At 34.8% G+C, this 16,318-nt stretch overlaps 2 protein-coding genes across 3 annotated transcripts; both read left to right on the top strand.

Annotated features, from left to right (window-relative positions):
- Nucleotides 1-428: 428 nt before the first annotated feature.
- Nucleotides 429-15,213, top strand: TAF5 (TBP-associated factor 5). 2 transcript variants are annotated; one of them, XM_086452935.1, is made up of 20 exons: nt 429-633; nt 2,675-2,756; nt 4,047-4,125; nt 4,247-4,344; nt 4,445-4,501; nt 4,739-4,826; nt 4,982-5,091; nt 5,554-5,661; nt 5,814-5,965; nt 7,443-7,553; nt 7,651-7,720; nt 7,935-7,974; nt 8,697-8,861; nt 8,977-9,053; nt 10,752-10,868; nt 11,375-11,640; nt 11,759-11,854; nt 11,960-12,032; nt 12,138-14,602; nt 14,979-15,213. In XM_086452935.1, exons 1-19 carry the CDS (start codon nt 497-499, stop codon nt 12,189-12,191), a joined length of 1,980 nt encoding a protein of 659 aa, XP_086309061.1. In that variant the 5' UTR covers nt 429-496; the 3' UTR covers nt 12,192-14,602; nt 14,979-15,213. The 2 variants fall into 2 exon arrangements, with proteins under 2 accessions (XP_086309061.1, XP_086309060.1); XM_086452934.1 differs by having other exon boundaries at nt 430-654.
- On the top strand, nt 14,469-15,213 carry LOC147397352 (Cytochrome c oxidase, subunit Vib family protein). The gene is made up of 3 exons (XM_086452936.1): nt 14,469-14,602; nt 14,734-14,871; nt 14,979-15,213. The coding sequence occupies exons 1-3, from the start codon at nt 14,516-14,518 to the stop codon at nt 15,093-15,095; spliced, it is 342 nt and encodes a 113-aa protein (XP_086309062.1). The 5' UTR covers nt 14,469-14,515; the 3' UTR covers nt 15,096-15,213.
- Nucleotides 15,214-16,318: the final 1,105 nt, after the last annotated feature.

The raw sequence follows: 16,318 nt of genomic DNA, 5'->3' as shown, positions 1-16,318 counted from the left end.
GATCCAACGTCACAATTTTAGTATGGCATGCCTCAACTATTGCCCACTCTTTCGACAAAGGACTCCCCTTTTTTGGGATTGAGACAATAGTAAGCTTTCATCGATCGACCAATTGCTTACTACCAGTGATCGTCTTCGTATCGAGTTCTCATGTGTTTCCCCAAAAATGACTGTGGCACATGCAAACTCTAGTACATTGTGAATTTGACCATGCAAACGCAAAATCTAACTGTTGAGAATTATTCCTAAGATTAGCATCATTGGAATATGTATTATCAAGATACAGATAGGAGTCGATAGAGTATGCCACGTGGTCTAGTCCGGTTATCACGATTCTACTAATATTAGAGAGAGTCTAGTGCACACCAACTTTTACTAACAGCACCCCAAATTGTATGTGAATTCTTTGGTGGTTTACCTATGAATTAAGTGCTGTTTCCCTCTCCGCTTCTCCGTTTTTTTTGAGTTTTTTTTTCTTCAGCGAGACCCAATATCCATGGACGAAGAAGAGATCGAGAAAGCAGTTATCGCATATTTGAAGAAGAAGGGTTTCAAGCAAACCGAGCTCGCATTCCAAGAAGAGCAGAGAAAGAACTCCTCTTCTTCTTCACAGACCGATCCGGACATCTCCAAGTCGAGTTTCTCTTTCCCAGAGTATTCTCTCTACATATATCAAATTCGTCCAAAGTTTTCTTTATTTTCTCACTCTACCATCTATATTTGTTCTCGCTCGCGTCCTTTCTATTGAATTCTCGGGTTTTATCTTAGTTTTTAATTTAAGATGATTGGTTTCTTTCGATATTTGAGAATAATTAAGATTAGGGTTTTTGTGATTTTTACTAATAATCTCTGTTTAGAAGTCTAATAATATTTGAGCTTAGTTGGACATTCGAGGGAATCCATGTTCGATGAACAGTTCATTGGAAGAAAATAGGTAAAAATCTTAGTAAGAAAATGTGGATTCTCTTGGTGGGTTGTGGTGTCTAGAAGCATAGAAATAACCAAAGTATCGGGTGAACTTCCTTGGTGTCGACTTCAGTGATGGTTACATTGGGAATTGCATTGGAACTCAATATATATTTTCAAACAAGTTTTAAACTAAATTTACATTTGTGGTCTGTTACAATGACTCACTACATTTCAGTTTGATCTTGAAATTTTGGTGAATCAATCTTGTGTTTCATTGTTGAGTTGTATTACGACCCCAAAGACTTATGGGCTTGACATTTGGCACCATTAACGCTTAGGTATTTTTTTTGTTTTTGTTTTGATAAGTATAATTTTATAAAAAACAAAAGCAGGATGAGGGGTCCTCTGAAACACAAAAGGTCAATACACCAACAACAAATACTACACCAAACAATTACAAGAAGCAAAGCTCAGCCTATCTAAACACAAAATCCTCGAAAAACACCCCTTCAAAATCTTTGTTTAGTTTGCACCAAAGAAGAGAAGACCCAGGATCTCAAAAATACAATTCTTGTCGACTATTCCTTTCCATGGAAGATCCTTATGTTCCTCTCTTTCCAAATATCCCAACTGATGGCAGAAGGGAAGATAGTCCAGAGATATTTCTTTCTGCTAGAACTAGCACAAGCCTGGGCTCAAACCTTGGGAGGAGCAACTTTGGGGCAGGGTTACCTGGGGCCCCAAAAGTAGGTTTCTAGAGTGAAAATTGTCACAAAATGGGCAACGGGGGCATTAGTAGAAGGGGCTACCTGAGAGTAGGGAGTGAAAGCCACCACAAAGTGGGCCGTCGTGGATGTCAACCACGGAGCATGGTGGTATGTTATGACCCGTTAGGGATATGGTCTTAAACTTCCACACCATAAATGCCTATGATTTTTGGTGTATTGGTTGGGTTCACATCAAGTTGCATTCAAATTATTCGGGGTTTTTAAGGAGCTTTTTTGCAGCTTGATGATGTGCTTTAAGAGAACTAGTCGAGATATTTTCCATATGGTTGTGTACATATATTAATCTTATTGTCAATTCTTATAAGATTTTATAAATATGGCTCCATTTTTTGTTGAGCTGAATGGCAGTGTTCTATAACGTTAGGAATGCTCTTTGCCATTTTCCTTTCACATAGATCCTAGCGATGCAGTACTGTTTGGTCTTCTTTACTTCACTGTTTGTTTTCTTAAATAAATCATCCATTTCATGCCTGATCGGTTATCTCTTTTATCTTATTAGTACCATGAAGTAAACTAGATGGTGTTTGTAGTAGGACATATAAAGTTTCTTTTTCGAAATAAGAACCTCACTAACCTGCTTTAATGGGGACGCTCACCTGGAATATCCAAGAAGTTTGGAAGTCTCATAGAGATGGAGTTGGATTCTGTTTTTTTGGTGTGATGCATTCAAACAGTTTAAAGGGGTATTCTTTGAAGACTTATTGTTCAAGTGGGATCGCATTTGTCATACCTCTGACTAGTGTTGTCTTTCTGCTTGAATCAGTCCATTAGTGACTGCGATTTTTATTTTTTTTGTACAAAGGCTCAGACAACTCCTAGCAGACTTACATGCATTATTTTGCTGTGATCAATCCAATAAAATATTTGAGTTGGTGAAGTTAAAATTCAGTAACACTGATTTTCTGTCTGTTGCAATCCAGTTGATTATAGTTGTAATGCGTATTTTCACCTTTCTAATGGATGTTCTTGCCTACTAGGTCAGAGAGTGGTCCAGCACGATACCAGGAAGGGTATAGCAAGCTAAGGTCATGGACGTATAGTTCATTGGATTTGTACAAGGTAAATTAGTTGTCGGTTAGATACCTTTTTTTTTGATATGATGGGTTTTGATAGAATTGATGGAGGAACATAATTTATTTAGCCAACCCCAAATAGTTGGGATAAGTCTTTGATGATGATGATTATTATTTTTTATAGAATCAATGTTGGATAGCTTATGAATGAAAAATTAATGCAAAATTTTGGGTATGATTCTTGCATTATTATTCCTCTTCATTTTTATTTTACATTGTTTTGTTACCAGAGCAAGTTCTTGGATCCTTGAACTTGGAGTTTTAAACTAATATGATGTTGTTAAAATTTACACAACGATGCAAACTTTGCTCATGTTTGGAACCATTGGAATAAAATATAGAAAACATCAACGGGCAACTTGAAGAAATTACTAGTTTTTGGTCTGCAACTGCCAACTTGACTCTCCTTTCCACCACCAATTTCCACCAGAATGACTTCTCCTGTGACTTCACAGCCTCAAACACAAGATTCCCAAGCCACACAGCTTCTTCACAAATCAAGAGCATTGATGACGGTCCTCTGCTTCCTCTTTCAATCACATGAAGAAATGTTAAGGGCCTTTTCTAACAGCAAGAGGTTTTATGTTATGCCTTTTGACATTCTGGCCCCACCAACAAAGTTAATGATTATGGTAATTTAGAAATCATAATGGGTTTAAATAATGTAGGGGCAGTAAGGGTAGATCACTTATGTTGTATAGGAATACAAGAAGTATAAAGCCTCTTCAAAAATGTGTATTAGGGTTGTTGTTTCTTCTTTTTTTTTCTCTCTTTGGGTACTTGTCCATATCACCAACCCTTAGATGGTTGTTGTTACTTATTTTTCTTTTAATGGGTTAAAATAATGTAGGGGTAGTAAGTGTAGATCGCTTACATTGTGCAGGAATGCAAGAAGTATAAAACCTATTAAAAAATGTGTACTAGGGTTGTTTCTTATTTTTTGTTTGTTGAATATCGTTGAAGACCTTTCTTCCTTGAAAAAAAAAATATTCTCTTTATTGATTTCAGTATTCGGATATCATTATTCTCGCTCTTTGTTGCAATTTTATTTATGTTTCACCTACAAAATTGTCATTAATGTGTGTGTTCTTTGATGAAAAAATAAAAAATTCTATCTTTACTGGAATTGCTATGAGTTATTACCCAATCATTGTAGGACTCTTGCTACTGCTTCTAAGTAGAAGCTCCTATCATTCCCCAATTCTGTTGTGAAATGTTTCACACATACACACACACTCTCAAATCATTTTACATAATTTTTATTTGCATTGTGCAGCATGAGTTGCTACGTGTGCTCTATCCAGTATTTATCCATTGTTTTATGGATCTTGTGGCCAAAGGGCATACTCAGGAAGGTATTATTTGAATTGGTTGGATTCCATAGTGTTTGGTATCATCGAATGAAACTTCCAATCTGAACCATTAGTGTAGTAACTGCATTTATATGCTTTTCTTAAATGCATTTGGAATCCCCAGCGAGGGCATTTTTTAATAGCTTCCGCGAAGACCATGAACTCTTGCACTCACGGGACCTTCAAAAGTTGGAAGGCATTCTTTCCCCCTCACATCTAGAGGTTTATTACTGTTCTTGACCTTCATTTCACATTATCATATTCTGGACTTGGTTAAAGTAGTGGAAATTGTGAATATTCTATGATAATTGTAACCATGCAGGAAATGGAATTCGCCCATACTCTGAGGCAGGGCAAAGTAAACATAAAGATATGTCAGGTGGTCTTTTGATTCTTCTCAATTTATTTATAGCTTTCTCTAAATGTTCAATTCTGTTTGCATATTTATTGGATTTTGAAATTATTTAAAATCTTATATTTAGAAAATGGCCACATTTCTCGTATGGTGCTCATGTTGAGACTTGTTCTCCTTTCCTTGTTGTTCAAGTCATGCTCAAATTAGGCATAACCTTAAGAAATGACAAATGCTGATTGTTTTTTTTTTCTCCTTCATCAGTATTCTTACGAACTTCTACTGGAATATCTGCACAAGACTCAGTCCATTACAATGCTTGGAATAATTAATGAACGTATTAATTTCCAAGGTACTACTCTTCCTGCAATTATTGATGTTTGATGGAAGGACTTTTATGATCAATATCTACTTACTGTTCATTTCTTTGGATTTATATTCTGGAAATGCTTGTCTTTCCTGTGGATGCTTAATTATGCATATTCCACTCATCTGATCCGTTGACAGTTTCTCATGGACAACCGAACTCAATTTCTGATGATGCGGAGGTTGTAACTTTAGTTGGGAGCAGCCAAGATACATCTAAGCTGATAAATGAGAAAGAAATACATTGGGGGGTTAGTCTTGAGACCAACTAGAACTATTTTTTGTCATTATGAATAAGAATCCTTTGTTTTTTGAGTTTCTGTTCACTATGCACTGAAATACGTCTTATTTACAGTTCAATTGGTTTATGTTAATCCTAAGAATAACAACTTTATTGAATTAGATGTATTACACAGAGGAACTAAGCTCCTTTATATGGAAGAGCAATTAAGTATAATAAAAGTAACTTGAATACCTATGAGAAGAGGCTTATAGCTGTAACTTACATATTTTAGAGTCTGATTAGTGTCTGCTGGGTCCAAATTTGCCCCCTCTTTGTGCTTAATTCTCAAATCTAAATGAAGCTATCCCTTTAACCATTAATATTGGGTTTTCTTGTTTTCAATTGGAAATGTATGCTCTTTCTGTTGCTGAGAATCTGCAATTGTTTGCTTTTGAACTTTTATCATTTGCATGTATTTGTCCTATCATAGTTACTTGAAGATTCTTTAGAAGATCGTCTAGAGAAGGCAGGGGGTTTGATGTCAGATTCTGAAAAGGCTGAAGGAGAAACGAAAGAGGGGGACTTGGACGATAACAAGGTAATTTAATGCCGGCTGAAGGCATAATACATCAATATTTTTACTGTTATTCATAACATCATTCCGTTTATATGTTTTCTTATCTAATATATTCTGTAGAACTATAAAATACTTATGATAATTTTTGCTCTCATTTGCATTTGTTCATCCAGAAGAGATCGGTGGAGGGAGGAAAGCAAGGGACTTCAGTTAAGAAAATGAAAAAGGACAAAGTTGTTGGTGCAACAGGAAAAGGCGTTCGCTCTGAGACAAACACTGTGTCCATGGCACCTCGAGTCAAACCAGAGCTTACTTTACCCGTGAGGTATCCACAAGACTCCTCTGTTTCGACTTTCATTTTTAATGGGTAAAGACATAGCTAATATGAACTAATCTAAGCTAAGGTACCAAAAAAAGCTAATCCTGTCCTATTCATTGAAGACTCTCCATTTTCTAAGAATTTGTCATGTTGAATGTCTTGTACTCACCGGACACCTATTTTTCATATGAATCTCAATTTATTTAAATGTTTTGTTTTCATTTATTTTGTATGTATTTATCGTTTATATAATTTTAATATATCTATGTTAGATTCAGTATTTCTAGTAATGGGACTGCTTGTGATCCAATATTCATCCTCAAAGCTTTATCACAAGACATGCACGGGTTGGCTTAATGAAACCCGTTTCTCTATTCAATTGTATTAAAAACCATAGATCCCATCATAAACTCAATGATATATGTATGATCAAGATTATTGTTAGGTGGCGAATTTTTACACCGGCTGCCAACATGATGCAGCCCTCCTTTATCTGGGCTTGGGACTGAGAATGTAGAATAAGCACTACACCGGTGGAGTTGGGATTCATGTTGCTTAAGCAATGTCATTGCTTATTTTTTTGACTGAGTTTTCCAGATAATCAAAGTTGTTTTAGATGAAAACAAGAGAAAATTAGGTAAGTGGGTATGTAAAATTAAGGGTTTAAAATTCCATTCTGTTCCTACAGACTGTAAGGCTTGGACGTTTTTTGGGACTCACTAATGCTTTCTACCAACTTGCAGGTTGTTAGTTTGAATTTTTTATGTAGTCGTTATTTTCGTAGGATCAAACTGGTTTGTTTGCTAAATTTGATGTATACAAAAATCTCCTAGAGGCAGGGACCTGTTTTGCCTATTCTCCTCAATATATTTTTTTTTATAAGTAAATGCAAATTGTATTAAAGTGGTCGAGATGACCAACAAAGATAACAACCAGAACAAACAAAATAGACAGGAGATAAGGTACAAACCCACTCCCATCTACCCAAGAATTCCTCAAAAAACACTTCCCTAAAACCCTTCAAAATTTTACAACAACAAAAAAAATAAAAAGCCCATTGAGGACAAGCACACGTCAAAGGCTGAGCACTCCTCAAATATTCACCGATTTCTCTCCTTCCATAACGCCCAGGACACTGCAAAAGGGAGGATTGACCACACAAATTTTTTTGCCAAGTTGAACTCTGACCCCAAAACAGCTCAGGACTCCCACAGAAACCACATTTGAAAAAACAAACCCTAGGCCTCTTGTTTGGTTATTCATATTGTATCATTGTTTTTGGGAGGCTTGATGAGGAGATTTACATGGACTTTTTCTTAAGGACATGTATAAGAAAAACTTTGCTACTGTTGTACTACATTACCTGATATAGGATTATGAATATTTTTAGAAAAAAAGATATGTACATGTGAAACAACATCGATCCTGGTGTAGTGTTTCTGCTATGTAGTATTTATCTATTTTGTGAATTGCCTTCTTTCAGGCCTACGGAAGTAGAACAATCCATTCTTGAGGACCTTAGAAATCGTGTACAGTTGGGTAGCATGGCATTACCATCAGTTTGCTTTTATACATTTATTAACACACATAATGGGTAAGAGAATTTTTGTCCGTTGAAGGTTTATCATTTATAGGTTTTTTTCTTCATAATTTATGTTCCAATGCTGATGTTTGTCTCAAATACTTGTTAGTTTGAACTGTTCATCAATATCCCATGATGGATCGCTTGTTGCTGGGGGATTCTCAGACTCCTCACTGAAGGTTTTTTTATTTTATTTATTTATATTTTCTCCTTTTGTCAGAACTTATAAGTATGTTGCTAGTCTCACGTGCTCATGTGCTACTTACCCAGTTATGGGTGACTGGGTGCTTGCATGCACAAGGCTACCCTTATTGTGGAAAGTGAGTTTTACTCCTTATATTTCATTAATTTTCTTTCTTTCTTTTTTTTTTTTTTTTTTTTTTTTTTTTTCAGGTTTGGGATATGGCAAAGATCGGACAACAAGCTGAGACTTGTGAGTGTTTATGTGCCAACTTGCTGTCTGGTTAAGTAGTTTCTACTTCAGGAAATTATCATTTATTTCTGCACTCCTCTTCTGATATCATGGTGTTGTGTTGGACAATTTTGATAGTTCCACCATATTATATATGCAAGAAAAGGGTCTTAGGGATCAAGAGCTATAAACCTATTACCTAATGTTAAGAAGTTAGAATCCAAATTCTTATTCTTAATGCTTCAAATCATGAGCTTTGAATTGGTGCTCTAGATGTAGCACTTGCATTTTCATGTTCCTATAATGGTAGATCTGTGCTTCTATCTTGCCATATTACTGCCCCTATCTCAATGAATTTACATTATTGTGTAGATCATGCTTCCCTATTTCCAATAAATTCATTGCTTCATTTTCTTTCTGGACTATTCTTTTATGTGGTCTTAATTAGGGCCTTCCTTCACATTTTTGGGTTTGTATTTTGTTCCCTTCAAATTAGGGGTTTCCTCTCCTTTTATCTAATACAATTTATATTACCAAAATAAAAAAGCTAATTTTGATTATGTAATCATTACTTTTGATAAAGATGACATGTGACAATTGTGAATTTTAATGGCCATAATGGTTATTTCTATCAATCGTTTAATATACAAAAAACATTTATATTAACACACACATCAACATAGTCATTGTGTTGATAATTTTTTTTTTTTTTTTAATTTTATAATAACCTGTTTTGGTGTCAGCTACTATGCAGGGAGAAAATGAGATGAATCCTAATGAACAGGTTCTGGGGACACAGAGTGGGAAAAGATCATATACATTGTTTCAAGGGCATGCTGGACCCGTTTATTCAGCTACATTTAGCCCTTTAGGGGATTTTATTCTGTCTTCTTCATCAGACTCAACCAGTATGGTTCCTTACATGTAGCATTTTACTGATATTTTCTTAGTGATTGGTTTTTTGCACATTCTATAACTTGAAGCTACTTGGTGATTCAACAAAATTAAATTGCACTGATGCAGTTCGATTATGGAGCACAAAGTTGAATGCGAATCTTGTTTGCTACAAAGGTCATAATTACCCTGTGTGGGATGTTCAGGTAGAAATTTAATCTTCTGCAATTCGTCTTGAAATGTTTTGGATGTACGCAACGGCTTATGCTGGCAATGACACGTGCCTAACACTCATTTTATTTAATTCAGACATGAATTCTACATCACTTCACAATGCTTCCATTGCTTTGTCATGCAGCCTTTACATGACATGATATCTCTGCCAGTATTTAAAAAATACTGGTGTTGGCTATCCCTTTATGGATTTTTTTGACATACTCTTATCAGTAAAATTTTGAAAAGTACATTCTTTTAAAATTTTCGCTAATTAATATGCATCATTTATGTGATTTTAAGTACCTGTTTATCATGTTACGTTTCTACATATTCTATGTTTTTATGGATGAATTCTTATAGAATGGCATTTTTACCAACAAGGCAACAATATATCAAACTAGTTTATTTTCATGGGAACATCTTTGACACTGACATACTTGACGATGTTCAAGATAGATAACATGGAATGATCTAGTGCCTTGGATATTTTATTTTGTCATTAATTAGTACAGTTAGGAGAGATTCACTTTTCAAAATCTACTTGGTCAGCTGATTGCAATCTCTGATATAATTGATTTTGATCTAGGAGATCTCCTGGGGATATATGTATAATGGTCCATACACTTTTAGTATCTGACATTGAGTTTATGAACGGTTTCACCAACAAGGTGATTATATTTCCTATTTTTATATGTTTCTTATTTGTCTTATGGTATCAAGTTAGCTGGGGTTTGGCACACAAGACTATTACAAGAAAGTGACACACAAATATTTGAGAGGGATCTTGCAAAAGGAGGAAACAAAGTACCAACATCATCATTAATTCATTTAGATCCCGCGACTTTGCCACAGAGATTAGTCCCACTTCCAAAGGGGGTTGAGACATCCTGTAGCATAAAAAAACATTAAGATCCCATGGGAGTTCCATTGGTTTCTTCCCAGCTATTGCCTTCTTGTATTCTAAATTTGCCAAGTCTCTGTTTTCCTTGGCGAAGGGGCCTTAAGTTATCATAAGCCGAATAATGAATTGATGTGATATGGCATTGCTAATTCTATTGCATAGACGAAAAATCTGTTGAAATAATACAAGCTTGGCAATGTGATGTAAAAAAATGAATCGATTTGCAAGTTAAGCTGATGCCAAGTCTGGGTCCTGTTTAGAACGGCAACTGTATTAGTCCAACTCTTCTTGCTTGTATTTGACTGCATTTGTCCATATGCTTGTGTTAAATTTTCTATTCAAACAGACAATATTCAGCTGTCTATATATTAGTTTTATTTGTGTTTCAGCCTTCAAATGTCTCATGATCCATTACTGCTGTGTTTGTTCTTTTTATTGGATTCTTGGGGACCAACTTACGTTTATGCCTTTTATGGTTTATCATGCACTAACATATTATTTATTTGTTTATCCTTGATTAAAAATCTCGGTCTCAATATATGCTTCTATCGGTTGAAAAATAGACTGGTTATTGAGTAAAGGGGTAGTTTCTTTGGCCTCTTGACTTCTTTCGAATTGCTTCTTCCGTGTTCCATGTTATTGGCTTTTATGCAAGTGCTGTAACATTTTTATGATGTGTTCTCATAAAAAATTTACTATTATCTTTAAAACATCATTTTTTGGGGCGTAAGTATGCTTCTTATTCATAACTAAGACCAGCAATCTTTTATCGTCTTATTTGTTGCAGTTTAGCCCAATGGGGCACTATTTTGCCAGCTGTTCACATGACCGAACTGCTAGGATTTGGTCCATGGATAGAATACAACCTCTGAGAATAATGGCAGGTCATTTATCTGATGTCGATGTGAGTAATTTAATGCTTCTTTCATGATTCTCTCTCAATCTGTTGGCTATTCCGTTATACATTGGGTATCAAGATGAACCTCAATCACAATCTATTAAAATCAAGCTGAAATTTACTCTAGATATGAAGTCCCAAGAGGCCAAGACCTGGTTCAAGCCTCTGAAGAACCTAATGAAACTGACCCCTATAATCTATAAAAAGGGGAAAATAATGTTGTTGGATAACTTTTTAAAGTTCTTGCACTTGAACTACAATGCCTCCATCGTTTGGTGAACAAGGATAGCCTAAGTCCTATGTGTGACTTCCGTCAACTCTCAAAAAATGACTGCTCTGCCCTGCTCATTTTGATAACAACTAGTTAAAACTGACTTACAAATTTTAATTAAAAAAATCATGAGTCACTATTTGCAAAATTATTTATTAGACCATGTTGCCCTTGTACACACTTTGATAGAAAAATTAGTAATTTGCTGACTGATTCTGACAAATTGTACATTATTATTCAGTGTATCCAGTGGCATGCAAACTGTAACTACATTGCAACTGGTTCTAGTGACAAGACCGTTAGATTGTGGGACGTGCAAAGTGGGGAGTGTGTCCGAATTTTCATTGGTCACAGGAGTATGGTATTATCATTGGCAATGTCACCCGACGGGCGGTATATGGCATCAGGTGATGAAGATGGCACGATCATGATGTGGGATCTTTCAAGCGGGCGTTGTGTTACACCTTTAACAGGGCACAGCTCATGTATTTGGACGCTTGATTTCAGGTTGAAATTTCTTGAGTGCCACGCAACTTCACAATTGCGTGATACAATTAATATGATTGTAAGAAGATTTTGATTTATCTTCATTGCTAAAATCACCCACTCTCCTTGAACTTTTTAGTGGTGAAGGTTCACTTCTTGCTTCTGGATCTGCCGATTGCACCGTCAAGTTATGGGATGTGACTGCAAGCACGAAAACGCCAAAGACGGAAGAAAAGTAAGTTCAACCACAACATAGTTATCAGAAAAGTGCCCAAATTTGTCTGATTCGAACCTTTTTCTTTCGGAGAGAGATTTTAGCTAATCCAATTTTTATCAGCAGAGCGGGAAGTACAAACAGATTGAGATCACTGAAGACGTTACCAACCAAGTCTAGTCCTGTCTACACATTGCGGGTAACTCATAATTGCCTTTTTCAATGCCTCTGGTTTCTAATTTTCTATTTTAAAAATACAAGACAAATACAATGATCTAATGTTGGTTAACTGTTTTGGAAACAGTTCTCTCGGAGAAATCTTTTATTTGCTGCCGGTGTGCTCTCAAAAAACTTATGAAAATGCGAAGAATGGTGTTGGCATGGTTTTGATTTAAGGTTTATGCAATATTGTTTGGTGTTTAATCTCTCACTATATTAGCTGTATTTTAGCTGTCAAAGTTTTGTTATTTCTCTCTCGGCACCGAGGTTTCTTCTACTATAATCAAGTACCTGTTCTTATTAACTTATGAGAGGTACACAAAAAACTCTCAGAAAATTGTCTCTAAAGAGGAATGTTCCTGTTATATTGTTGCAACCAAATGCACCCATCCTGGCAGCACTCGTGGAAAGCTTAGTCCTGCGGTCATGGTTGATGATCATAGTTGAGTTCACTAACATATTAGGTGGTTTAGTTTTTTGGTTATCAGCTAGTTTTAGATAAGGTTAATTCTCATTTAAACTAGCACTTGAGGTAGTTGTGAATTAGCTATAAAAATAGATGAGAGGAATGATCAAATCTAAGGAGACATTGTGGTAAAGAGCTTAGTTGGTGGTTGATTCCCTCAGAGAATCATTTATATATTATCTTGTTTTTCTCTATTATATATTATATTGTTTAAATTTGTAACAATATGATCATCTACATTAACCTTGTTGAGGTTGAGCAAAAAATGATTTGTGAAGTTTTGAGTCATATTGATGGACTGGGCTCATCCTTAAATATGTAAACTTGCTCATTCTATTGCATAGAAATCCAAAAAGCTCTCACCAAAAACTTATTTTAGCTTTCGATATTAACTGATTTTATGTTATATTAATTTTTGAACTATAATAACAATTTTAATTTTTGTTAGTTAATGATCATTAAAATGCTTTTCAAATAATTAAAAATATATATTTTTAAAGAACTTAATATATTTACGAATGTCTGGAACTTGATTCAATTGAAAGTATGAGCTTCGATAGAAGATTTTTAAAGTATGGAAACTACCTGACTCGACCGAGTTCAAAAATCAGCTCTTTTGAAATTTGAATGGCTGCTGGCTGAGTCAAACTTCTTTTCAATCTTGTTCTGACTTGATGAGTCAAATTTAGGTTTAAAAAATCCTCTGAGTTTATAAAAAATTGGCATGTTTGAAGTTTGAACCATTGTTAGTGATTCTTGGAATAATTCACAAATTATAACTGAAGTTTTTGAATAATACACAAAACAATTAAAACTTTCGTCCAATTCAACTCTTATTAAAAATTCTTGACTTAATGAATTTTTTTGAATCATTCATGATTTATTCTTTCTTTCAAATTAAACAAATCAAATGTTTCATCAATAGACAATCACTAATCATTGTTTGTTATCGAATCCCACAATTATCAATCAACAATTAATTTTTGAATCGTGCTGGAGGAATATTGTATGGGACATTTTTTATGTAAAAGAGATCTCAATCAAAAGCATCTATGGTTCATACATGCTTTCACGTAAAAATGTCCCCCCATAATGTTACTTTAGTATTATACTTAGTTTTTTCACTCTCGGATTTTTTGAACATGAGTCTTGCTAACTTAATTAAGTCAGATAGTATATGCTTTGGATTATGAAGATTTGCTTTAATAGTATGATTAATCGTAGGAACAAAAACAATATTCTTAGTTTTATTTTATTTTTATTTTTTTATATATGTTATTTTAAAATAAATATTAAAATGGAATACGTGCAAAGGTATCCAAGTGTTATTGATTTGTAATAAGGCTTGAGTATTTGATATAAATGCATAAAAGTATCATATGTTCTTAATTTACAAGGATGAGTTTAAAGATGAAAGGTATTGATGGTGATTTTGAAAACTAAAATATAAAAATAATATATCTTAAAAAGATAGGGCGTTTTCCTAAATATTTGGATATTGAAATCGAATTATATTCAAATCGTTCTCGTATCAAATTTTTGCCATTATTTGAATTTTTAAACGAACTATTAAATGTATATTCCAAATCATACTCGAATTAATCGCGATTTTTGTAGTACAACAAATTGCTAACTATGGTTCGAACTGGTTTATGCCCAAATAAAAGCAGAGTCCGATTCACATGGGATAGACAGTCCCCATTCTCACTGGCAGAGTCAAATCGGGATCCACTAAGGTGAGTTTTAAAACCGAGATAAGTATGCCACGTGTCTTTTGGGATGGATCGAAAATGACAGTATTCTTGTACGTGGGCTGGGATTGGACCGGACTTTCAACCCCAACCGGAACCAATATTAGTGGGCTTTCGAGGCCCAAGAAAACTGATCATGATTCTTGATCCAACATATCATCAAAGACTTCGACACGAAATCTTCACTCTATTTGAAGACCATCTTCTTCCCCACTTCAGCCATATTCTCTCTCTAATACTACTGTGATGAAGGTCATGGAAGATCACCCACCTCGAGATTCTGATAAAATCTACACAGACGTCCTTGCAGAAGCCAGACAAGCTTGCTACAAGGTACCCCTTCTTCTTCTTCTTCTTCTTCTTGTTTCTTTCTCTGTTTTTTCTTCCTGTTTTCTTCAAAAATAGAGAGAGAGAGAGAGAGAACTAAAAAAGAGTGATCTCTAATGGGTTATTTTTCAATTTAGGCGAGAGATGCATTCTATGCTTGTATAGAGAAGGAATCAAACAAGAAACCCACTGAAATAGCCTCTGTGGGCCTCCTCTATCCTGCCGAATGCAAGAAGTCTAGGGCTGAATTTGTTAAAAATTGCAGATCCACATGGGTAATAATTCACGCCTACATTTCTATTTGAACCCTCTATTTTTTTTCTATTTAATTTTATGGAAAATTAATTATGGGATAAAAAAGCTAGCTTTTTTGGAACTGTAGGTTAAGCATTTCGATCGACAGTATTGCGCAAAGAAGAGGGTTAAGAGGCTTTTGGATAATGATGAGGTTAGGAGAGGTCCGATGTCACTCCCACAGCCTTACACTTTCAAGCCCTAATTCGTGGATATAAATATTTTCTTTGTTTATGTAGAAATTTTGCACTAGTGGATTTTTAGATGAATTGTGAAGTTATTATCTGATTCTAATGCAAATTTATGATAGAAATGTTTAGATATTGATGGCTTTCTACTTATTCAATTCCTGCTAAAATAGGTGATTGAAATGAGTTTTTGTCGGGTTTGCAAGTGATAGTGTGCATCCGAAGGCATTAGTCCATCCTTCATTATAAAAAATTAAAAAAAAAAAGAACTTTTGTCGAATATGTTGGTTAAGGTCAGGAAACAAGCAAATCTTCTATTGGCAGCTATAAGTATCCATCCCCATTTAGTGTGGTTGATCTATTTTTATGCAGCTATAAAGCTAACCCACCCGACTAATGTGGGAAAGGAAGTCTTTCGGATCTTCTACGTAGGTTTATTTCATGGTTTCTTGTCCCTAACGAATGTCAAGTGAAAGCATTGGAGTTCTTATTCATGTGTTTGGCATACCATATCATTTGAAATAGATTTTGCTACTTCTTACAAGTTTAGCGTCATCAAGATAATTGATTTTAGTCAAACCCAAGTACCAACCAAGAATCTTTTACTTAGCATATTGTTCTTGCATCAGAATCCCACTCCTGTATTTTCTCATAAAGTAGTTCAATTTCTAGTTTTTGATTATGCTTCTACTCCCAACATTGAGCCGTCCTTGAAAAAATCCTCACCACAGAGGAATAGCATCCGTCAACTTTTTCCTTCTTTGTACAAAGCGGATAGGGAGTCTATCAATCATTTGCTAATTTATTGCCCTTTTATGAGAGAAGTATGGGTGCATTTTTTAGCATCATTTTGAACCTCTTAGTGTTTTCCATCTTCAATTTTAGCATTGTTTCAAAGTTGGCACGTTAAGGCTTTCTCGAACGACAAAAGAAACTTATGATCTTTTACCCTGTTTTCCTTATGTTGGAGAATCTGAAAGAGAGAAACAAAATAGATTTTGAAGGAAAGGTGCACTCTTTTTAGGAAATTCTCATGTCCATAGTTGGACTTCCAGTTTCTTTTCTTTTCCTTTTTTCTTTAAGCAAAATATTTAAGGAGTTCAAAGGGGTCTGCTTTTGAAGACTTTTGGTTTAAATGGGACCTATTTTTAAGTTGTACCCTTTTCTATATTTGTCTGCCTTGACCCCTTTTCTTCATATTTTAACTAATGAAATATCTTTACTTATTAAAAGTTAAAAA

The sequence above is a fragment of the Akebia trifoliata genome, chromosome 8 (assembly GCF_017979445.1).
Source record: "Akebia trifoliata isolate Shusen 1 chromosome 8, ASM1797944v1, whole genome shotgun sequence".
NCBI lineage: Eukaryota > Viridiplantae > Streptophyta > Magnoliopsida > Ranunculales > Lardizabalaceae > Akebia > Akebia trifoliata.
Note: the sequence above shows the minus strand (reverse complement) of the source record. Positions and strands in the feature narration are given on the sequence as shown.